This window comes from Cupressus sempervirens, chromosome 3 (assembly GCF_028749045.1).
Source record: "Cupressus sempervirens isolate cs-2001-9-10 chromosome 3, ASM2874904v1, whole genome shotgun sequence".
In the NCBI taxonomy this organism is placed as follows: Eukaryota; Viridiplantae; Streptophyta; class Pinopsida; order Cupressales; family Cupressaceae; genus Cupressus; species Cupressus sempervirens.
This window is the reverse complement of record NC_143120.1, coordinates 457,182,717-457,209,271: the sequence shown is the minus strand read 5'-3', so window position 1 is coordinate 457,209,271 and position 26,555 is coordinate 457,182,717. Positions and strand designations below refer to the sequence as shown.

The following is a 26,555-nucleotide window of genomic DNA, read 5'->3' as shown; positions in this document are numbered from 1 at the left end:
TTTATACGCGTAGGAGAGCTCAACTTGAGCAAGGGTTTGGAATAGACCAGGAACCTATTATGGCAGAAGAACAGGTGGGTGGCACAAGGAATCAGGATGATGAATAGAGAGAGATGGTGCGGACCCTATTCATACTCAGCCTAGGATCGCTCAGGCATTAGATAGATTACAGGATACCTTGGAGCGTTTGGAGATGAGTGGACACAGAGGTGGGCGAAGTAGATCAGTTTCAGTGGCTGGTAGTCAGCGCAGCCATCAATCCCATTCTTCAGTTGGGCGCTCCCTTCATTCCTCTAGGTGGCATCACCATCGTACACCTACTACGAATAGACCATTACTTCCTCAGTTCATACCAGGTGAACGACCAGCACAGGTGGAACCACCAGAGGTGGGGTTCCAAGAGTCAGTTTTGGTAGCCACAGCTGAGTGGAGAGCTCTACTCCCTGAGGTTAGGGATGTCTTCCTCTTCCTCAATATTGTGCACAGCGTAGAGATAAAGCTAGGTTCAAGGGAGATCGTGGTTATAGACCACCACAGTAGCAGCAAAACTATGACCTCAATAGAGCTACTAGGAAGATCACATTGGCTACATATAATGGCTCAGGAGATACGAGTGCACGAGCTTGGATTCACAAGCTGGATATATATCCTTCATTATGGCCCATGCCTAAGCGTGAGGCTATTCAGTTTGTTGTGTTACATCTAGAGGGGATTGCCTATGATTGGTGGCACCATGGATTGGTTACCCAGGATCATGCCTTAGTACATTCCTATGCTGAGTTCACTGAGCGACTCATTACACGATTTGACCGTAAAGATACAAAACTTTACTATAAAGAGTTCGCTCATCTAAGACAAATTGGTCATGCAGAAGCTTATATTGATGAGTCTCAACGTATTGCAGTTATGGTACCTAATGTGTCCCAAAAGCGTAGTGTGATGCTATTCATTGAGGGATTGCAAGACATGCTTAAAGGATTGGTTCGTGCTTTCCAGATGGCCACTCTTAAGGATGCTATCGATGTGACATTGAGACTGGACACCACTCCTACCTCTTATTAGACTGATAAACCATCGAAGAATATACAAGCACCACAGAGACCTCCTTTATAGGCTAAGGACACGCCACCTCCACCTCCCAAAGTAGACCTAGATTCTAGAAATGAACTAAGGAGGAGGAAATTATGTTTTTCTTGTAAGGAGCCATGGGTACTGGGACATAGGTGCCTTGGGTAGGGAAAGGCGCATCTTATTGAGGTCATATTAGATGCGGACGATGAGGAGGTTCAAGATATAAATGACAAAGATGATGGTGTCCAAATTGAGCTCGAAGATGTTGAGGTAGCAGTCGCAACACATGGAACTATGGCTACATTGTCAGGTGCACCGATGATTCACCTCTTCTACATCTCGGGTATGATCCATGGGCATACTGTGTATTGTTTGGTGGACAATGGGTCTACACATAATTTTATAAATACAAGAATGGTAGACCGATGTGGTCTGCAAGCACAGAATTTTTTAGGAATTGATGTGACTGTGGCCAATGGTCTTACTCTACAATGCGTCAAGGGTATCCCACAGTTGAGCATAGGCATGAAGGGATACACCTTGATAGATTACTTTTACATGTGTGATGTAGGGGGCACGGATGTAGTTTTGGGTGTACAATGGTTGCAATACTTGGGGAGATACAGCCAAGATTTCAAGGCGAGACAATTGGAGTTTATGGTTGGAAAAAGGAAGATCGTGCTCAAGGCATGCCCACTTCCATCTCAAGGTGGATCAGCTAGGAGTATGATTATTGATCAAGACTCAGATAGTAACAGTGATTTGATCATAACTCCATGTCCCTCAATATCTCAACACACAGGAGCGGGTAGCTTAGATTTGCCATGGAGATTGTATGAGGTTTGAGACGGGTTGCATAACAGGACTGTTTTGGGACCGGCTACTGGTCTGAATTTTGACAAGAGGACAAGATGGCCATTTGTTTGGATTCTTGGGCGCGAGGGTATTCAAGGGTGGATACTCTACTGTAACAATGTGATCCACTTCACTTATACACCTTACAGTGGGGAGTATGTTTGTCCTAACGAGACACTTCAAGTTTGGGGTCAATCAGTGCTTTGTATTTGGATTGCTTGGGATAGTGGAGGATTAGTGTTGTATTGCTTGTGGGCAAGCATCTCCAAGAGGGGAGGACTGTCATGTCCCCTCTTTTAGCTCAGTCTAGCAGAGACATGTGAGTCAACTAGTTATGGGGTCTTGTAGGCTGACAAAGTTGGATAGAGACCCAGTATGGTTATTCAGTGTTGGGGACTAGATGTTCTGGTTGTTATTGATCAGTTGGGAGACATTCCTTGTTTTTAGGAGGCGGTTCCTACTTTTTGGGAGGTATGATCTTGCCCAGGGTTGGGTCTCTATGAGATTACTCTTTGGGTTCAGTTTCAGAGGGATAGGGCTTGTTTCCTAAATTTTAGGAGCATTCCTAGATTTTAGAGATGAGACTGCCAGTGGATCCTTGATTTCTGACTTCAGTCACAAATAGGTGACAGGATGATTTTATGGTTTGTGATGTCAGTTGGGCATTTTGTGGCTATTTGGGTTATATTTTTAATATTTCCTAAGTTAGCATTTAATAATTAAATAAGGCTAAGTTATTAGCCATTTTGGAGTAATAAGGGGTTTTTGGCCTCATCTGGATACGCATCCTATGGTGTGATAGCTCGTTGGAAAGGTTTTGAACTTTTGGAAATATTTCTCTTTTGACTCAAAGCATTTCGATGAACAGATTTCTTTCTATTGAGAAAAAAGTCATTTTCTAGATACTTGACCACTTTAAAAATGAGAAATATATTATTTTATAACCCAACACATGGGGACACTTTTAGGGTTCACGCTAAGTTTGGTGGGTTATAAGGAGGTAAAGACAAAGTTCGAAGGCATTATTGACATATTACATTTTGGATTTGGGTTTTGGGCTCTGATTGAGCTTTGCCTGTTTGGGACGCCAAACCCACTTTCTTTGCATGTTTGGGACGTAGCCCCCAAAATAGTGATTTGGATTCTTAGCGGTCAGAAGCATCTTGGAAATTGTGCATTGTTTCTTCAAGGGAAAGCAGTATTGAGTCAGAGTTTTAGCTGGGGTTTGGACATTTTATCCACGTGTGCGCACTTTGCAATTGTACGGCCGCGCCTAGCAGCCATATTCTTTTCCACATGCAGCACTTGAAGAGCTGGAATCTGGCCATAACTTCTTTCTGGGCTCGTATTTCTCATTCACGTCTTCAGGTTGGCTTTGTCCTTGGTTGTATTCATCTGGATATGATTATAAATCTTCATCTGGTTACTTATTAGGCGTATATTCAAGAAAATCTGCTTGAAGCAACTTTGTTTTAAATATATTTGGAATATATTTTCAGAACTAGTTCATGTTATTGTACTTCTGTTATTACTTATTGAAAATCATCAAAAATACAAAACAATCAAACCCTTCTGCAACTTCGGTCTAGCTCTGCAAGAAAATTTTAATAAATAGGGAAAACAAATTTAAAAAATATAAATTTACAGCAGATCAGCAGAAAAGATCCATCAAGAATCTTTTAGACCGCACCATCTACATAACAACTTTGGTGCGTTTGTTGATGTACAGTTCTATGCAAAGTGGCCCCACAAATTGCATGCTCGGCAATGAACCATCGGGCGGCCGTTCGCATCGTACTGAATTCGGCTGCGGCCCCTATTATTATTGTTGGTATTGTTGTTGGGATTGTTGTTTTACCCTCTTTTATTATTTTTGTACCCACCCGAAGTGGCACCGTCATTGCTGGTGTTTCTGCTCCCTCCTAACGTTGAAGCCTCCTGTGTCAAGAGCACTTGTTGATGCCCTCTTGTTTTCATATTGAAGGGGCATTCTTTTGTGGAATGTCTCATAATCTGACAAATATCACAGAATTGGTTTTTCAGACAGGACCCCTTCGTGTGACCTTTTGTCTTGCATTTTGTGCACCATAGCTCGTTTCCCTTCGTCCCTTTCTGCATATTCTTAAACTCTTTCATCATTCTGATCATATCCTTCTGGAGAGCGCGAACCTTCTTACTGTCTTTTTCGTCAGCACTCCTATCTCCTTCCGAAAACGAGTCATTTGAGTCGGATGAGCTACTTTTCTTCTTCTTTTTCATTTTCTGTTCACTCTCTAAGTCCACCTGATTGTACGCTTCAGTGTATGATGATGGCGGCACAATTTTCATTTTCTTCCTTAACTCTAGGCGTAGTCCTTTAATGAACCATCGCTTTTTCAGCCCATCTGTTGGCTAACTTTCCATTTTATTTATTAATTCTTTTAGTTTTCTAGCATATACACAGATTGTTTCATTTTTCCCTTGCTTTGTGGTGAATATTTCTGCTACGATCTCATTGTTGTCTCGCAACAATTGAAACTCAGTGATAAACACCTTTTTTACTCCCGCCCATGTAGTTAATTTTTGGGGATCGGCGTCAGCAAACCAATCAACTGCTACACGCCTTAGAGTTGCTGGAAATTGTCGAACCCACTCATCTGTGTCAATTACACCATTCGCCGTCCAAATTGTTTCGCATGTCTTACAATGTCTGATTGGATTGGTCGTTTCATCACCATCAAACTTTGGCAATTTTTCCTTTCGTCCAACCATTACTATTCAAATTGAAGGTACTTGTTGTGTACCCGCATTGTTTTGCGCACACAAGTTATTTTGTGCACCCGTGCTGTTCTGCACACCCTCGTTGTTCTGAGCACCCATGCTGTTTCGGACGGTCATCTTATTTCCAACAGCTGCATTAATTGGTGAAAAAGGGTTTTCCTCAGGTGTAGTTGTCCATTCCGGAAGTGTATCGCGGACAAAGAGTTGACTCCATGCTCGTGCACTCTCGGCACTTTAAGCCGTGCAAGTTAATTCCCTTCCATCTAGATTATCTTCCCTCGGCATATACAGTTTAAGAAATTCCTCCCTTGTTTCTTCCAACAAATCCAAGCGCTATCGAGTCTCTTCCAACAATTCCTCGGTGCTTCGGTGCCTATCGGCACTTTGCTAAAACCTACGTCTGCATTGGGTCTGTTGTGCCAAAATTAAAAAATTTTGTGCAATGCGTATTTCATCTTTTTCCTTGATCTTATTCCTATCCTTGTTAAGTTGATTCGGCATTAGTCTTCATCCCTCTGCCTACGTTCTAGGTCCATTGGGCAACGGCGCCAAATGTTTACTGTATGGGGTAAATAGTTTAATGCATACAGACAATAGACAAGAACATGTAACACAGCAGTACTCCTTTTATTATTCGCATATATGCCGAAGAGATTACATAGTCCTCCCAATGATATGATTGCTTACAACGATGATTGCCACAATGATCCAAAATCCATTCCGGACGGTGTACATATACCATTCCGAAGGAGTGACTCAACCATCACGCGTCCTTTCAGATGCTAATCTACCCATCAGCTACTTTATAACTTTATCGACAACAAGATTGAGCATTATGCATGCTGGTTCCTTTATAAGTAGTTATTTAGTTGCAATTTCAGAGCAAAATTAAAATAATTGTATGGCGAATTCATGACTACTTGCCACTTTGTAATGGGCAGATTATAGCTACATTTTTAAAATCCAAAATGCAATACAAACTACTATAGGGGCCAGACTAAATTTAAAGAGACCCCCCCCCCCCTCCCCCTCCCCAATAAGTGTTGAAAGTTAATTAAATGTTAATTATATTACCATTACCATTATAGGAGTAATTTTTCAACTAGCTTCTCTCAAAACCCAAGTTACTGGTACTTCCTCTTTTGCCTTCAGATGTTGGTACGGTACGTATCGGATTCAAATACGTCCAAAAAACCCACTGGAATCGGACAGGATTCAAATTTTTGAAGGCTGAAACATATTTACAATTTTCAACCCATATCCCAACAATCTTGTGATGACATGGCAATTTGACTATGATTTGACTTCGATTCTAGGTATTTCTGAACATGACGTGTTTTTTTTTACCGTTTTTTCCACTTGCAAAAACCCTAAATTCGAATCTGGAAAGCATTTTACATCTTCTACTCGGTCATTCTTTCAGCTACAAAACAAAACCCTTTTGTCAGACGGTAGAAGCATCTGTGAGGACAGGAATCCAGTGCAACTATGATGACAATCTGCATTAATCTGTGTCCAAGTCGAGAATTTAGATAGGTATCGGGGTGTGGAAAATCCGTATTTAAAATCTGCTATGCCTCCACATTCATTCTACAACCAACGTTTAAGTTCATTATAGGTATCGGGTGTGTGTATTAAAATGATTTATGTTTTGTTTTAAATTTTATTTTATGTTTTAAACTTCAAAATATTATATATAATATAGATCATATATAATTGTTAATATAGTAAGTTTTAATTTTTTTTAATAAATTAAATATAGCATTTAAATTTAGATTGTAAGTTTTTTTAATATTCAGGTAGTATAGTGTTATGTAATATTATGACTAAAATATCCTAATATATTTTAATATTTATATAATAACATTTGTTATAAATTGTAATGTTATAATCTTAATATATATTCAATATATATTATTTAATGTTTAAAATATAATTAATAAATGTTCGAGTGTAATATTTATGGTAGTTAATTTTGTTTCTACTTTTCAGGGTGTATATATATATAAGATTTTTATATTTTTTTTGTATGGACGTACCCAGACGTACCCAAACCCCCCTCCCAAGTACCCGTGTATCGTACCCACGTATGCGTACCCATGCCCATACCCGTACCAGCAACTTAGCTCAAAACGGAAACCCGATCCATGATGCATCTTGGAAAAATTTCCTTCTTTAGAACCTATCATGCTTGCACCATAATTCCATACATACATAGCCATGAAAAGCTTACATTCTTACCAACGTGTACTTTATTTATATGAGTGCAGGAGACTATTTTATAACTTAGCTTCTCACACACACAGACGAAAGAGAAAGAACATGACTCACAGCAAAATCTTTTGGCACCAAAAGTATATTCTGCTCAAGAAGCCTTTCATATACATCACGAGCAGAATGTCCAACTGCAAGAACAACAGCATCAGATCCCAACTTTTGTGTATTAGTGCGATTGTTGCCTCCTGCATCAGAAACCTGAACTCCTATAGCTTGTTCTCTTCTCACTAGTAGGTTATCCATTCGAGTTCCAAAATTTATATGAACCTGCATGGATTGATTGTTGTCTCTTATAATTGACGATGTCAAAACAGTCAAAGGCTGAAAAGGATTCATAAGTCAATCATGCACTATACATTTTCCTTCAGACTAAGGTTAATAAAACTTACTCCCAGATCTTGTAAATGTTGCCGAAAATTGAGCAGAATGCGTATCAATCTGTCAGTTCCCAAGTGTGGTTTCCCATCAATCAAGATGCTTGCTGGGGCTCCAAAATGAACAAGAGTTTTCAACACCTAAAACAGCAGCCAAATCAAATTACAATTCTTGAAAAGCAATCCTGTCAAAACTCGATGGTACATTTTGTGTAAATATTATAATATATACAGAAAAAATGATTTCTACACATCTCAAAGAAATGTATACACATGGTCAACTTCCATTTCCACCAGCATGACAAATATTAAAACTAGACTTTAAAGCTAATCAACAATATTACAAATGTTTAAGCATTACACGAAATTTGAAACTTGCTCATCCTGCTATTGGGGCTGGGTCTCGTACTAAATCACATACACATTCAAAGCTTGTCCCTTCTTCTATTGGAGATTACAGTAAATTTAATACATAGCAAAATTAGATAAATTATTTTCCATATGAAAGACTAGTGTCAAAAATATAGTTCAGAACATGGTATTTCAGGGACACTTGCCTCTCTAGGTCATGCAGACATCTCTCCTTTACTCTTCTCTAACCCTGCTCAAGATTCTTCAATACTGCTGGCAGTTGCCTAAAGAACCATTCTACAATGAAATTAGAGCGCTGAAGACTAATGGTGACTCTTCATATTCATGCAGACCATTTCCTCACAATCAGCATTATTCTAGGACCCTTCAGACTCTATAAACCTAATCATCTTCCACCTCAGCCCATCACTCATCAACATTGCCCATGAAGCAAGCCATGGCATCACCACACCAAGCAAGATACCTGTGTGGACTGAAGAACATCCTTGAACAGTCACAGATTGCAAGAATGCATTATCCTGGATTCTTCAATACTGCTGAAAGTTGCCAAAAGAGCTATTGCACAGTAAATTTAGAGAACTGAAGACTAGCGGCGACTGTTCACAATCATGCAGATCATTTCCTCATGATCAGAGTTATTTTAGAATCCTTTATAAACCACTTCATCTTCCACCTCAGCCCATCACTCATCAACATTGCCCACGAAGCAGGCCACAGCATTGCCACATCAAGTGGGATACCTATGTGGACTGAAGAACATCCCTGGACAGTCACAGATTGAGAGAATGCATTATCTTGGGTCACATTAAGACCCCTTGCGGGGTTTCTAGCTCCATCAAGAGCACCATTGGTGTTAAGAAGGGTTGCCCTCTATTCACCACTTTCTTTGGGATTTTTGATGTGTTAGAGGAATTTCTTCAGGAGCAATCTCTACTAGGGGACAGTTGTCTTATACACCAGGTTCTGATTTCTACCTTGCATTTTGCCAATGATGTTGTCCTCTTAGCCTCCTCCCCAAAGATCTTACAAAGACTTCTTGATGGTCTGGCTTCTTTTCATAATCTACAGCAATTGACTTCTAATTTTGGGAAGACTAAGGTGATCATCGTCAATAGTCTCAAGACCTCTCACCTTCACTTCTTTAAAAAGGTGGAGGTTGAGGTTTCTTCTTCTCACACATCCTGGGGGTTAAGTTCTTTATTCCCTATTTCAGCATGAGACCTAACCTCCAACCATGCATCAACAAAGGGTATGACTTGTTCGCCCTTCTTGGGAGAGTGTACATCCAAGTTGACTCTTATGGACATTTTGACTAGATTGATTGTTCTCTATGGCTCTTTTGTGTGGGGGTGGCTACTTATTGAAGTAGTATGGGGCACCAGTTGATCGGATCCAGACTCTTTCCTTGGCACATCAACAATTGCAAGAAATCCACTCCACATAATATTATTCTTGCTAAGTTAGGGGCTCCCCCCTTCAGGCTTGGGGTCATCTTTGATCTAGTGTAGTTTTTGCAGCATCTTTGGGATTTTACTAATTTTGTGGAGGGGTGTCATAGGTACCCCTACCCTGCCTACTGCTCCTTTGAGTCTATTGTGGCTTTCATTTCTCAAGGTCAGACTTGTGGTTGGTAGCTCAAGTGTAATGTTCCCCATCTTTTAGACCCTCAATGGAGTTCTTAGCTTTTCATTCTCCAAAGGCTAAGTGGAGAAATAAGGAGAAATAAATTAAATTAAAGTCAATAAATAAATAAATCTAAAGATGACTTTATATTTAATTAATTTAAGTTTCTAAAAGCACAACAACTTATTGTATTGGAAAGGGGGAAGCTTCTAGAGAGTGAAATTAAGTAATATTTTATTTCCTTCTAGAAAGGTGAAGGAAAAGATTAAATAGAGGCAGGAGCTTCATTGTTAGGCACCCGATTATTGTCAATTGCATTTGATATAAACTTGAGAGAAGAAACTAAGAGTTTCTGATTTCAATTAGCCACTAGAGAGCTTCAATTTTTCAGTGTTGCAACCATTTGAGGTGGTGAAATATTCACTGAATTTGGCATTCAGGAGAGCTTCATTCTGAAGTTCTATTTGTGCTTAAATTGGAGAATACATTTATTGTTGGCTACTACAATGCCGTGAATAGTGTTGTGAACAATACATGTGCTATAGTACTAGACTTGATTATGACTGCAATTTCATCTCCTTCATTAGGTGATTTGTATATCAGGTTCCACAATCAATTTGCATCATTTAAATTGTTCATTTGGCATTGTAAAGGTGGTCGTCATAAGTAGTTGTAGATGCACATTTTATATCAGATTTATAATGTCATTTCTACTTAGTTTTTTTGGGATTGCAAAGCCAAGAGCCTTGGAATATTATGTTAAGCATTGAATTAGTAAATATCTCACTAAAGGAGTGATAAGTTGTAGGCCTATATATTTGATGTAATGTGCATATTTATATCTTCCATGATTAACATAATAGTATGCATGTCAAGTGTTTCACAAAATACCAATTCGCTGTAAGTGCACATTTTTCATTTAGAATTCATCTATATGCATTTGAAAAGCCAAAAGAGAATTGCATATGCATTTAGTTCTTTTCTTGGATATAGTAGTAATCAATTACAGGCTTTTAGATTCCCTCTGATATCATTTCAAGCAAGCATAATCAGTCTGAAACTCAAAAACAGCAACCACAAAGATCGTATTGGAAGTGTTTGACATTTTTCCTTGACCTACAAATCAACAAGTTGAGGTTCAAGTTGACAAGGGATATTATAGTGGTTTCAGAGCTTGCCTGCAAAGTGTTTGACAAAATGTCAAACAATTGAATTTGAGAAGGATTTGGTGTTCCACTAAGTTATAACCGGTTGGGGTTATTACAGTGGTATCAGAGCAGTTTCCTGCCATCCTGTGGGGAAGAAAATATTAATTATTGTCAAATTTGCTATTGCATTTGGAGTGACCAGCGCTCTACCATTTTCTAGCCATGAATGGACATAGGAGGACTGACACTTCTAGAAGTCGGTGGAGTAATAAGAAAGTTAGTGCGAAGATGAATGCTTTGCAGGAAAGTATGTAGAAACTTAAGCTTCATCAATAGAGGTTGACAAAGAGCTTGTCGGATCCAAAGATAGTTGAGAGGGCAGTGAGGTATATGGTTTCTACCTTTAGGAGGCCAAGATCGAGGTTGCAGGGAAGGAAGCTTGAGTTTTTCCCAACATGTGTCCATGATGCAGATGTACCTGTATTCAGTACGACACCAACAAGTCCTATCCACAATGTTGATGATGGACTTATTTCACAAGGACATGTGGATGTGTTAGTGCCCTTGGTGGATAACAGCATTGAGTGTCAGCAAGTTCAAGCTGCCAAAGTAGTCGCTACGGTCAGTTAAGAGGCAATTGATGATGAAGTTATCACTAACTATTCAAATTCTCTTGAGGAGGGAGTGGTTATTGGAGACTTATATGTCAGCTATTGTAGAGTTGCTCCAGTGCACGAGGTAGTTGATTCCTCAGGTGGGACTGAGGCACGTATAGAGTCACCCAGCTATGATGTTGGTGATGTGGGTGTTTCCCCAGAGTCAGTAGATGTGGGTTCATGCTCTAGTATTATTTATTCATAGCCTGACATAGAGTCATGTGTGCAGAGTCAGGTGACAGCAGTTGAGGCTTTGTTTGGAGTCGTCAATGCTGATAGTATGGACACATATGATGATCCATTTGATGATGCTATGAGATGTACTAGGTATGACACCCCTTGTCAGATATTGGGTGATCCGAGGAGGTTTTGGATGAGTCCCAAGATCGATGCTTACAGGATCTTACTATTGAGGTGGAAGCTAAGACACACAAGGAGATTGATACGGCAAGGGCTTCCATTTCTTCAGATGAGGAGTTGGTTGAGGAACATGGCAGTTGTATGTTGGATGCAGAATTGTTCGAGAAAGATAGCACCCGTATGACCGATCTTGTGGTGGAGAGTTTTTATTTAGTTTCCTATCTCAGTGCAGTTAGTGAGACAGAGAGCTTGCATAGGACTCAGGGATTACAAAGGCATCATGTGACTTGTCAGCTAAAGGTGAGTGACAGTAACATTTCTTTAGCTCTTGAGCATTATGACGTTATCCATCAAATGTTAGCTACATCTGGTCGGGGTGCTCCTATGTTTGATGAGCATGGTAATAGTACTCTTTCTCTAGCACAAGTTCATGCGCTTCGAAAGGTTGTTAGGATCTTGAAGCATAGTTACTCTCAGTTAATTGCTGACAGGGATTACCTTCTGGAGTGGGGTAGCACCTGCTATGAGATGTTGTTAGGGAAAGAAAAGGAGGTGGCTAAGCTCACCCGGGAGCTTGAGGTGATCATGGACTCTCTTCAGTATACTCAGTTGGCTCTTCAGGAGTCACAACTACAGTTGGATGAGGTTGTCATGGAATTAGAACGGGTATGGTCGACACCAACCCCAGACCCTATTCAATTACATATTGTGGTTAGTGGTGAGTTTGCTTCTATGGTTGAGGATGAGGGACATGATGATGTGGCGAACACATTCGTCCAGGATGAGTGTAGTATGTACAAAGGAGGTGAAAGCATCAGTAGAGATGGGCTCTCATGGTGATTTGCTTCCTTTTACTGGAAGTGAAACTATTTCTCCTTTTCATACAGCTAGTAGCATTGGACAGTTGGCATAGTCACATTTGCAAAGGGATCAACTGTGGATTGTGGGGGAAGTAGATTGATGCTTCTATTGATGTTTTGTAGCTTCACTCGGATAAATTGCAGCATATATATATATATATATATATATATATATATATATATATATATATATATATATATATATAAAATTAATTATAAGATTGTAATTATGTTAATGAACAGACATGTCGCATGAAGGGGCATGTCTATTCTTTACTCACTTTCTTATATATAAAAGAGGTCGCTGCCATTTGGAAAATATATACCAAAAACATGGCAATCCTAATACATTTGTAGCAGACCTCTAAAAACTAACATGGTATCAGAGCAGGAACAGACTTGGGCATCGTTGATGGATCATATAAATAGCCTTCATTTATCCGAGAAATATTGTTTCCTTAAAGCGAAATATTCAAATATGACATTCACAAGAGATTGTATTAACAAAAGAGTATGAGATTTACCTACATTGTGTCTACACTGACTGAGTTCAATAATGTTTGGATGCAGGATCTTTCACAATCTATGCAATGCCTGATAAAGGGTTTGTGAGCATACTACTCGGGTATTCTGCAACGAATATTATATTTTCCATGCTGCAGGTGATATCATTATTTGAAAAATAGTAAATCGAAGTGGCTGTTCTTAACTCAACAGATTAATCAATTCACCCTTTATAGAGGCAACAAATTCATACACTTATGAAATTGCTTATATCTAAGGCTACTTGGTTCCTATATTAAGTGACAAGATTATTACCATATCATTAAAAATATGGTGAAGAATTAACTACATAGAAGCAATGACTCCAAGACATCAACAATTATTTCCAAAGCTTAATTACTATTTAGAGTTTTACGTTTAGAATTGGATAAGTCTAAAGAAGTGGCAACAGTTCAACAGTGATTTGACTGTTTGTCAAATTAGTAATATCAACCTTCATATTTGATAGACATAGTCTGATAACAAAGTCTTAAGGAATGCAAAAGTCTAATAAATGAATCGAGCCACATGGGAATATGACCAACTAGTAACTACAATAAAATATAAAATGAAGGGTGAATGCTTGTGATATGTTAGGTCACCAAAACAGGGTAGCATGTACAATGCCATGTATACGAGAGTTATTAGTAATATCAAAGACCCATCGTACGTAAACACTGTTGTATAAAGCGATAAGGGGATGCCGGTTGATAGCAAATACAAAATCATGCCACAAAAAATAATTAATAACGGATCCGCCTTACACATTGAGGAGAATCATACAAGAAGCATGTCTTATAAAAAAAAATCGGGCATCAAAATTATATTGAACCCGATCTATGGAAATATATTTATGAAGAAAAATATGAACCAGCCAGCCCTTTAAATGCTTAGAAGAAGCACAATTATCATAAGAGGAATTGAAACTCATATCGACACTTAGTTGGAAAATAAAGGGATCGGACATTCGCAAATCCTATAAGGTATGAGAAATGTTAATTTTTTGTATTCATTTATTAATTTAAGATATTAGTATAAATGATCACTATATATTAAACAAGTATTATTATGATTCTCTGATATTCTTATTTTGAATAATGAAGACGAGTGTCATTTTGAATGAAGTAATTATGTTGTTCTAAAGGAATAATATCACACTTATTAATATTAGGAATTTATGATTATTTCTAATATTATCATTATCTTGAGTGTTATAGCAGTCGTGCTCTTATTTTTATTTTTATGCATACTATAAGAGCTATTTTCCTTGATCTTTTCTTCTGAGAATGTTCATGCAGGAAAAAGAGGGAGAGTGACATTTTAAGCAATCTTAAAAAAGAGGGAGCAAATTGAGGATATGATTCAGTCAACCTTTGGTAATCTCAATCATATTGATTCAGAGGGAGTAAACCATGTTATTATGGAGTCTCCATGATTAATATATTCTAGTAGTCAACAGAACAATGATTCATGAATATGCCTCATGACTATGTGATTTTAATGGGCCTACCCCTGTGTGCATCATGAGGAAGTGACAACTTCCAAATGATGTCACTTGTATTCGTAGAAGTTATTATAAGGTGACGATCTTACAATAACTTGTATTATGAGATCAAATAACTTGGGTAAATGGTGAATGTCTTGCATCTCAACATTTTGGGAGACCATTACTCGAAGTATTTGGTGAATATCTTTGATATTCTGGGAGGCCAATACTCTTGATATCATATGTGATATCAAACCTTGTTTTGAGTAATTGGTGAATATCTTATGATATTCTATGAGACCAATACTCGTGATGTCAAATGTGATATCACACCTTATTTGAGTACTTGGTGAATATCAGACATCAATATTTTGGGAGGCCAATACTCTTGATATTAGATGTGATATCAAAACAATTTCGAGTACTTGGCGAATATCTTTGATATTCTGGGAGGCCAATACTCATAATATCAATTGTGATATCAAAATAATAAATATCATTTGATCAAGATATATTTTTGGCATACCTAATATAATCAATGGTGTAATACATGTCCTGTGTTTATCCTCCCTAGCTAAGAGGGAGTGTTGATGTTTTGTAGCTTCACTTGGATAAATTGTAGAATATATATATATATATAAATAAGATTGTAATTACGTTAACGAATAGACATGTCCCATGAAAGGGCATGTCTATTCTTTACTCACTTTCTTATATATATAAGAGGTCGATGCCATTTGGAAAACATATACCAAAAACATGGCAATTCTAATACATTTGTAGCAGACCTCTAAAAACTAATAGCTTCCACATATAATTTCTACTGTGCTAAGACATTCATGGAGTATTTGCTTGAGAGCTCGAATTTGTAGGAGGTTTCATACAGTATATTTAAGGGTACTCTAATTCAGGGCTCTCATGCTATACGACGATTGGTGAGGAAGATTCTAGAGACCTTGGCTACAATGCTTCCCAATAGGGACTTTGTGGTTGGGTTTGCTGAGAGGGTTGCCCAGGATCCTTCCTGACCAATAGTTCAGAGTCAGAGATTGGAGCCATGTTCTAATTCCCAATTTGATGATGATGAGCACTTGACAGAGATTGGGAGTTTTTATCGGCATTACACTGTGAGAAGTGTTTATCACTTTTCTTTTGACCCACGGCTAGAGGACTTGGTTTTCAACATTATACCTACAGAGAGCATACTTCTCCGCCGAGGGTTGAAGATTCTAAGATACAAGGTATTGTGAAATAGTTGGATGTGCTAGTGAATGAGATGAATCAAAATCACAAATGGATGACCCAACTAATTTTGAATCCAAAATTTGAGCAGAGCATGGTATCACTTTTTTGAAGAGCAAAATGTGATGACACAGTTGAGGCTTCATGTTTGCAGGACATTTCTTATGATACTGCATGAGTTGGGCACAAATGAGGTGGAAGGTGATGAGAATTCATGTCCGGTTAAGTCAGATGATGCATTTGTTGGCATGAGTTCCCCAGATCATGTATTTGAGAGCGATACAGCAATAGTGGGAGTAGGAGCATGCGAGGAGACTGTAATGACCCGTACCAATAACCCAACCAGCACCCTACTGTCCTAAACCCGATTTTTCCATTTTCCCCTTTAAATGTAAATCTAAGAGTACGAACACACTTAACAAATAATCAACAATATGGATAACAGATGATATTCCAAATAGGTATTTGCTCAAACTCATTCTTAAATAACACATTCAGAAATACATCCACATGCAGATGAAAATACGAATGGCAAATAAAACCCTAACTCTCTCCAATAAATTTGTCTTTTCAAAATGATATTAAAGACTCAAGCATATGAAAATGCAGTACAAATCAAAAGCACTAAACTAGCAACCTTTCAACAATCTAGAAGGAAGTTATTGCCTTCTACAGCAACAATATAATAACCAACAACTTCCAAATAAATTTTAAAACGTTATTGTATTATACAATAGTAATACAAGAACCATCCAACCCACCATCCAATCTTATACACAGATTTTACAGTCAGATTGGACAACAAGAGAAGAACTTGTAACCTCAACGAGACACCTGTGATGATATCTCCACAGACAATGGGTTTGCATCCACTGCCTGCCTACACAAGGGGCTACATCCTCACATGGGCTAAAAGCTGAAGCTTTCTGAATGACTCGCACAAGAGAGAACTGAAAATCAGAATAATAAATCAAGCATGAGAAACAATGAGCCTCTTTCTCTTTTTAATACACAAATCAAGACTCTTCAACTCCTCTCCGGCTTTCGTCTTATTCCCTTGTGGCTCTTCAACTTCCTTAAGGCATTTCATCTTGTTCCTCCTTAACCCTTTGTCCTTTGTATAACATTAAATTGACCTTTTTATATTTTTAAGTCTCTATCTCAGAGTCAATTTTAATATTATATAGAATAAGAATTCAATTTTTTTAATGTCCTGAAAGGGAATATTACAAATCTTCCCTCAAGATTGCTTGTCCCCAAGCAATCAGTACCAAGATCCCACACGAGTCTGCAGGTAGCCCTATAGTCCAAACTGAAAACAATTTTGGCCACACTGCGAAGCTAGATGACTCTCTACAATCTATCTCTCATCCAGATCCCTGGATCCCATATAACTCTACAAAAACTCAGCACCTGTAAACTGATCAACACTGATCATCACCATATTCAACCTCAAATTGAATAGGACCACAATAAAATCCTCGCCCAACCATAGATACCATCTGCTAACATGTGGATCTCAAACTCTGTTAGCTACATCGTTGCTATGATGAGATAGAAATATATCCAAGGTCCATGTATAAACCAGTAGAATGTGAAGACCCGAAATAAATGGATGATGTAAGAAATGAGCTACTCAAAAGCTAAATCCACCATCCCATGGATATCAAAATTCATACTGTCGGCATAAACTTGGAGAATTCCCAAGTGCATAAGTGCTATGAATATGAAAGATGCTAAGAATATAACCACAAACCTCACATAAATACTCCACAGAGAACTGTTCAAAGGCTGATGGAGAAAACTCACCCAACTCCAGAATGGGGTGAAATGGGAAGATATGTTAGGGTTGATCAAATGATAAACAACAGAAGTTGATTCATCATTCCCATGCCGAGATTTGGGTTCACTGCTAGGATCTACACTAGGATCCCAAAGTCTAAAATCAAACTCTTCCTCTTCATGGAAAACAAGAGAAGATTCCTCATTTAACACAAAAAGAGGATAGTCAGACGACCAATCAACAACAACTTCAAACAAAGGGTTGTCAACAAACTGAAAGTGTGCTGAGGTTTTGCTACTTAATCGTTTAGGGCAGCTATCCAAATCATACATCTGTTGAATATTCTCAAGTTCGTCAATGACTTGAAATAACTCCTACCTCACTCTATTCTCATGTTCCCAAGAGTGTTCCATGAGCTTGATTTGATTTTCTGCTCCCTATAGAGAGAATTGAGTTTCACTCAATGCCTCCCGAACATACTTAAGCGTCCTGTTGAGATCCTCAATCTCATCATTTTTCCTATTTGGTTATGCTGCATAAATCTCAGCAACCTAAAGAATATAATCCTTGTCGAACAGCAGATATAAGTAATTTGATTTCATAGTCTCTAGGGTTGTTTTGACTCTCCGTAACTCGGCCACATGCCAGTCACCTTTCCCTTCCCTTGGGACCTTCCTGTAGAGCGCCTCAACCAACTCGTGGGTACTATTAAACTGCACCAAGAATGCCACAACCATTGTAAAAACCCTCAACAGGCTATATCCTTAACAAACATCAATTTGTTTTTGCTAATCTACAGTTTGATGTTTTGTGAAACATTTGGCAGGCAAATTATTATCATTCAATAAATAATTCTTTAAATTCACAACCAGCTGCTCACAATTTTAAATGATTAAGTCTTTATCAATTTGGACAAATGAACACCACTAAACATTTCAGAAGTAATTCTATAAGTGATGGCAATGCTATTAATATCCAATTTAAAAATTGACTCCTGGAAATTTACAAGAATGCAATAATGAACTTGAAAATTTACTTCTAACAGATGAAATATGGATTGCAGCTCTCAAGATATAATCCAATTTACTCGTAGGTTTAGAAAAACATGCTCCTCACTTATAATCGTAGGTGCTCTAAAACCTGATTGTTGCCCACCAATAATTGATTGCAACCTTCCACAAAGTCTGAAATCGCTCCCAAGCACAGGGACAACAGCCACAATACATTCCTCTTTAACCACACCAAATAGTAGACAATAATGGCGTTCCAAATCACAAATTCTCCAGCCACAATGAAATTCCCAAGTACAGTACATAACAGTCGGGAAATACTATAATTTAATTAAGACAATTCTCAGAATTAATTCACAATACCTTAGCTCTAAATTACTAAGCACTTCTTAATTCCAAACCTTTATACTTTAGCAAGAGCAAAGAAATCAGCAAACTCAGAAACTCTTCGCAGGGAACAAAAGAAACTAGTCAATCGGATGCTTTACTCATTAAATGGGCTCATATTTATAATCTCCAAATGGCACAAAGTTTCCCAAATGAACTTCACTTAAGTTTCCCACACACAACATTAAAACATTATAAAGTGTCATTATAAACTAATTTATTTATTGCTTTTGGCTCTGAAAATCACCTTTTCCACCATAACTTCAAATTTTGACATGTAAGGCCATTGTTTCTTGTTCCCATGATTTAAAACTTTTCGTCCTGGTTCCAATGAGCTATGATACTGAGGTGACCAACTAACAATACTAACAAAAATAGCAACCTCAGCATATTTAGATGAATAATAATAATAATTAACCGGTCTTGCGAAAATAACTAAAGAAGCATCAAAATCGAAATCTGACAACACCAAAGTGATCCTAATGATGAAAGATGATGAATGAACCTGACGGGATGACTTACTATAAATAGATGCTCCCTCCAAGATTCGTAGAGCCCAAACCGAAAGCTTGAAATAAAAATTGCGAGCATCCTCCAACTCCTCTAACTCAACTGAGCTCATCAAAACCAACAGATTGACTTACTATAAATAGTAAGTCCCTCAAATGGAGTCAAAACACACCATAGGTTGCTAGAAAGCCTATAATCACACAACTAAGACCCTTAAATCCTACTGTCAGCTCACCTGGCGAACTGCAGGAACCTACTAAAAATGGGGACATTAGAGTCCTCCCTCCCTAAGATTGCTTGCCCCCAAGCAATCCTGGAGCAAAATGAACATCACAATCCACTGGATCCCAAAGGTAGAACTGTGTACTATCCCGAATATGTACAAACATCTCCTATAGCACCAACACCCAAATAACGAACATCAACATCAGAATCATCTGAAAACTGACCCGAGGCATTAATTAAGGCAACAACTCATCAGAACTCAACCCAACTGAAATACCAACTCTGTCCACACCTGAGTCTCCATCAAACTGATACTCACACCCAACTGCACTATGGAGATGGTAACAACCACAAGTACTTGAATCATTAACACCAACTCCAACCTCTGCAAAAATGTCTGAGGTGTGTAGACACTGTAAGCAGTTGTCAATCCCATCTACAAAAGATGGTGCTAACTCATCCCATAATGGATGGTATGAAATTGGAGCCAACCCACACCAACTTGAAACCAAATCCTCTACCTGTAGGTCAAAAGAAAAATGATGAACACTCCTCATAGTGTAATGCTAATAAAAACTCACCATCTCTGTCAAGGGCTCATCATTATCGAACTGGGAATCAAAAGATGGCTCCAATCTTTGACTCCGAACTATTGGTCAGGCAAGATCCTGGGCAACCCTCTCAGCAAACCAAACATCAAAATCCCTATGGGGAAGCATAGTAGATAGAGTCTCTACAATCTTTTCCACCAACCTCTGAATAGCACGAGAGCCTCGGATGAGAGTACCCTAGACACTCAGTATGAATCCTCCCTCACATCTGAATTCTCCAATAGATACTCCATGAAGGACTTTGTGCAATAGAAATTATGTGGGAGCATCAACCTGCTCCCTTGCGACCCATAACTGATCCTTCTGAAAATGTGGCACTACCATCTGTCCAATGGTACTAGCTGTATGAAATAAAGAAATAGATCCACTTTCGACAGAAGGAAGCAAATCACCATAAGAGCTCGTCTCCTCTGATGCTCTCACCTCCTCTGTACTGACTGCACCCATATGTGGGATAGATGTGTGGGCCACATCATACTGTGGAAGCAAACTCACCACCAACCACAATATGTAACTGAACAAGGTCTAGGGCTGATGTCAACTGTAACCGCTCTAACTCCACAATAACCTCATCCAATTGTAACTGTGACTCTTGAAGAGCCAACTGAGTATACTAAAGAGAGTCCACAGTCACCTCAAGCTCCTGGGTAAGCTGAGCTACCTCCTCCTCTTTCCCTAACAACATCTCATGACAACTGCTACCCCACTCTAGAAGGTAATCCCAGTTAGCAACTACCTGCGAGTAATTATGCTTCAAGATCCTGACAGCCTCTCGAAATGCACTAACCTCTGCTAGAGAAAGAGTACTATCATCATGCTCATCAAACATAGGAGCACCCCAACCAGATGTAGCTAGCATCTAATGAACATCATAATGCCCAAGAGTTGAAGAAATGTCCCTATCACTCACCTTCAGTTGACTAGTCACATGATGCCTCTAGAACCCTTGAAGCCGATGCAATCTCTCTGTCTCACTAACTATACTGTGATAGGAAACTGAATCAGAAGGGTGCCACCATCATCCTCGCACAACTCCTTATTAGAAGAAATGGAAGCCCTCACAATATCAATATCCCCACGTGTATCAGCTTCCACCTCAAAGGATAGATCCTGTAAACACTGATCCTGGGACCCATTCAAAACCTCCTCAGAGTCATCAGCTGATTCCTGACAAGGGATATCGCAACCGATGCAACTCATAGCATCATCAAATATATCATTAGATGTGTCCATACTATCTGCATCCACATCTACTGACTCCATTGTAACATACAAATCACCAACATCACAGTTGGGTGACTCCATACATGCATTGGTCCCACCTGAGGAAGCAATTGCCTCCTGTACTGGAGCAACACTATGATAACTCACATATAAATCTCCAATAATAATCCCCTCCTCGATAGAGCCAGAAGTGTCAATAGTAACAACTGCATCAATTATCTCTACACTAGCTACACCAACTCTGGGAACCTCAACCTGCTGAAGCTCGATGCCGCTATCCACCAAGGGTACTGACACATCTACTAATCTCTGTGAATTGAGTCCATCATCAACACTGCGGATGGGGCTAGCAGGTGCCGTACTAAATATAGGTACATCAACATCATGGACACCTGTCAGGGAAAACTCAAGCTTTCTTCCTAGCAACCTCGATGTCGGCCTTCTAAAGGCGGAAACCATATACCTCACTGCCCTCTCAACTGTCGCGGGATCCGACAAGCTCTCTGCCAACCTCTGTTGATGAAGCTTCAATTTCTCCAAACTCTCCTGCAAGGCATTCATTTTTATGCTAACTTCCTCATTACTCCATTGACTTGTAGAACTGTCAATCCTATGTTTGTCCATAGTTGGAAAAAATAAAGTGTTGGTCACTCTAGAAATCAAATCAGAAAATCTTCGAAGTCAGCACCGAACAAAATAAAAATTGAGCCCAATTCCTACATGTTGGCAAGAAACCACACTAATACCACTGTAAAAACCCTCAACAGGCTATATCCTTAACAAACATCAATTTGCTTTTGCTAATCAACAGTTCGATATTTTGTGAAAAAATTGGCAGGCAAATTATTATCATTCAATAAATAATTCTTTAAATTCACAACCAGCTGCTCACAATTTTAAATGATTAAGTCTTTATCAATTTGGACAAATGAACACCACTAAACAATTCAAAAGTAATTTTATAATTGATGGCAATGCTATTAATATCCAATTTAAAAATTGACTTCTGGAAATCTACAAGAATGCAATAATGAACTTGGAAATTTACTTTTAACAGATGAAATATGGATTGCAGCTCTCAAGAAATAATCCAATTTACTCGCAGGTTTAGAAATACATGCTCCTCACTTACAATCGCAGGTTCTCTAAAACCTGATTGTTGCCCACCAATAATTGATTGCAGCCTTCAACAAAGTCTGAAATCGCTGCCAAATACAAGGACGAAAACCACAATACATTCCTCTTTAACCATGCCAAATAGTAAACAATAATGGCATTCCAGATCACAAATTCTCCAGCCATAATGAAATTCCTAGGTATAGTACATAACAATTGGGAAATACTATAATTTAATTAAGACAATTCTCAGAATTAATTCACAATACCTCAGTTGTGAATTACCAGGCACTTCTTAATTCCAAACCCTTATACTTCAGCAAGGGTAAAGAAATCGAAAAACTCAGAAACTCTTGGCAGGGAACAAAAGAAAATAATCAATCGGATGCTTTCCTCATCAAATGGGCTCATATTTATAATCTCCAAATGGCACAAAGTTTCCCAAATGAACTTCACTTAAGAAGCTTTCGACACACAACATTAAAACATAATAAAGTGTATTATTAATTGATTTATTAATTGCTTTTGGCTCTGAAAATGACCTTTTCCACCATAACTTAAAACTCTGACATGCAAGGCCATTGTTTCTTGTTCCCATGTATTTAAAACTTTTCGTCCTAGTTCCAACAAGCTATGATACTAAGGTGACTAACTAACAACACTAACAAAAATAGCAACCTCAGCGTATTTAGATGAATAATAGTAATAATTCAATAGTCTTGCAAAAACAACTGAGGAAACATCAGAATCGAAATCTAACAACACCAAAGTGATCTTAATGATGAAAGATGATGAATAAACTTGATGGGATGACTTACTATAAATAGACGCTCCCTCCAAGATTCTTGGGGCTGAAACCAGAAGCCCAAAATAAAAACTCAGAGCACCCTCCAACTCCTCTACTCAATTGAGCTCATCAGAACCAACAGATTGACTTACTATAAATAGTAAGTCCCTCAAATGGAGCCAAAACACACCATAGGCTGCTGGAAAGCCTATAACCACACAACTAAGACCCTTAAATCCTACTGTCAGCTCACCTGGCCTACTGCAGGAACCTACTATAAATGGGGACATTACAACCATCTCTTCACTAGCCTTCAGTTGATTCTATACAACATGTATTTCATTATCTCCCTGCTGAAACTATTGATTGTCTTGCAGTGTCATCTTAGGTTGTTCCTCTAAATTCATGTTTTGCGTATCATGAATATATGGTTCATGATACCAAGGTCCCAAACTGCTACTACCTTGTTTGCAATCTACTTCATTATTCTACCTGACAAAGCTCACCTCCAAGTCACCAACAAAGAACCTGAACCTCATGTAACATCTTCTATGTGATCACGAAAAGGCTGCCCATTTCTGGTAGTTGTCTGCTCTTCTATTTCAAGATCATCCAAATGATAATTCTGGTCTATCAGAATTTCTTCGTGCACCCCTGTGTGATGTTCGTTTGCAAAGAGATCCTAGGCCAACTCCAAATACTTTCGTTTTTCCATATCAGTCATATTTAGCTGCCCTAGATAAAAATCCAAGTAGTCATTAAATGATAAATCATTCTGGATTCAGGTAGGAAGTCCTTTGTACTCTCCATAAGTGTCGAGTATTTCATCTTTTACAACGGAATTTGAATTCCAGGCTAACTGCTCTTGTGGCTTCATAGTAGCTTTCTCGATATAATCCAAATCCTTTCCCAAATCTCTGGTTTGCACATCATATTTTAACATTGTTGGTGCTGAATTTAAATCCAAAACAATGTCACTGCTACTCAATCCAATTCCTGTTATTAGTGTGGGTACTAATGTGAAATTTTGACTGTTCTGTGAGGCCCTACTTGGCATTCACTTCCAGACACTTAGTCACTATGTTGTTTGCCAATATGGAGTCTGCTCAGCCCGACTATGACCAAACTCCTCTTCACAATCACCAGATTTCATAAACTTCCCTAATTTTAAGATAGTTGGTAATTTGTCTTCCACATTGGACTGTGAGTTAACAATTCAAACAATTGAACGGTATTCAATCACAAATTTACATTACTAACATTCCCAAATTTCTGGAACTCGGAAACTGTGAGTTAGCTAAACACTGGAAATTTTGACTTGTCAGAATAGACAGGGTTAACTAGACAAGTTACTGCCTATCTGTACATTGTCCAAAAGGACAATAAAATCATACATGAACACCACCAACATTTGGTGTGTTACAATGAAACTACCAATCACTGCTTAAAGGAATGATGAACAATGGTTATAAAATTATATGGCTCTGACTATAGAAGCCCACCCTATTTTCCATCAATTTGGCCTTCAATGCTGATGCCTTATAGATGGGACATTCATTTTTCTGCAAAAGTCATTTCTTGATGCACTCTGTATGGTGATCATGTGCACATTCTAGAGTCTCGAGCTCCTCACCGTCCTCATATTCTACCTGATAGATACTGCAATTCTGTGAGGTTTCATCTGGATTAGATGATTTTTTTGATGGTGGAATACATTCTTTTCTTCAGACACTTGATGGTAGTTTCTTCAGTAAGTCCTGTACTCACATTTCCAATCCTTTCCTTCAAAGCTAGTAATTCCTCATATGTCATGTTATCCACGTCTAATCGCATGTCTCTATGCTGATCGTGCAAGTCAATAGGGCCATAGAACGCCGACTGATCAAAAAGCAGGGCATCCTATATATATTTCAGCAGAAACGGAACGCTTCTAACTCCTTGTTTTAATATTTGCAACATATTTCTAGAAGTGTCTGCTAATGGGAGTTGTACTTGCACATAGTCCCGTTTTGCATTGCTGGAAACTGCCAACAACTAGATAAAAGTGTGGTGTTGCTGTGAGAGGTTATTACTGCCACTGATGGACCCTCCTGTAGTCACCGTCGGACCACATGGACTTTTCCTGCTACAAACTCATCCACTCGACCAAGGGATGTAAATAGACTTCATCAAATTCTTAGTTTAATCCTAATACGATGATTTCGTTAGCCGCTTTATTTATTTATTTATTTTTCCAGAATGCCAAATTTAACCGGCTTCTGGCAATCCCCTCATGCACGCAAATCTGTTATTTGTCATAGAATGGCTTAATAAATTTTACTGCACTACGGATGTTATAAATACTGAGGCTACCCGACGGTTTCATTTTATGTGATTTTTGTAATGTTGGGAGGGATTATGACCATTCTCTTTAAAAAAACTGACTGCCTCAAACAGGTGTCATGCTAGCTGAGCGTTTGTCGAGAAACGATAGCTCTTCCCACACGACGTCGATAACACTCTTGTCATCTTCCCCCAAGAGCCACATCAACAACGGTCGGACGTATCTCTTCCTCAACTTAATAATATCTTCACTATCCTTGATGTCCTGTGTGAAAGACATGACTTCCATAAAAACCTCCAATCTGTCTCAAAAGAACGTCGTTAAGAGCCTAGATAAGCTGTCCGCAATCACTCAGCCTCCAATGATACCAGTGCTCAACCATAGTGATGAATTTTGAGCGCTAAAAGAACTTGGCTCCTGCATTATGATTTTCTCTAGAATGTGTGGTCGTCGGTTAGCAAAGAGGATGCCTGTGTAGCAGAATCGTAGCCTACTGTTAGACTTCTTTTCAAGCTACAGACATCTAGCAAAATGTTGATTCTATTCACTGCTCCCAGAAGCAACTCGTACCAACTCTGTAAGCGCAAAAATAACGTTCGCCTTCAATGCATGAGCTGCAGCAATATATATATAGCAAATTGACTATAAAGTTCATTTGGTGTCATCTCCTTTGTATGTGTTTGTCGTCCATTTCTCAAAGTGTCTTCTGCTAGACCATACAACACTGTCCCTAGATAAATTGCTCGATGAAAATCAAATTGCCGTTGAATGGCTGCTCGTAACTTGCTTACAGCGGCTTTAACAATCGTCTGGTTTTCTCGAACAGGAACAATAGCACTAAGTTTCTGCAAGGCCCAAGTTGTTCAGTGCCTTATCTGAGGGCTATTCCAATTCCGTTGAAATGCTTTTCAATAGTCTTTGGTAGCCTATTTCCATAGTTCCTTTGCTTCTT

General features: G+C 38.6%; 1 protein-coding gene across 6 annotated transcripts in view; it reads right to left on the bottom strand.

The window, feature by feature from the left end:
• The window catches only part of PDE327 (FAD/NAD(P)-binding oxidoreductase family protein), a 299,756-nt gene that overhangs the window by 146,228 nt on the left and 126,973 nt on the right, over window positions 1-26,555 (bottom strand). For 4 of the 6 annotated variants that reach the window (XM_089820286.1, XM_089820287.1, XM_089820288.1 and 1 more), the window contains 2 exons: window positions 7,353-7,478; window positions 7,018-7,230 (listed from right to left, as the gene is read on the bottom strand). The exons of the other annotated variants lie outside the window; for them this stretch is intronic. In XM_089820286.1, coding sequence (XP_089676412.1) covers window positions 7,018-7,230; window positions 7,353-7,478 — 339 coding nt within the window. The remainder of the gene's footprint in view (window positions 1-7,017; window positions 7,231-7,352; window positions 7,479-26,555) is intronic. 6 annotated transcript variants of the gene reach the window in all.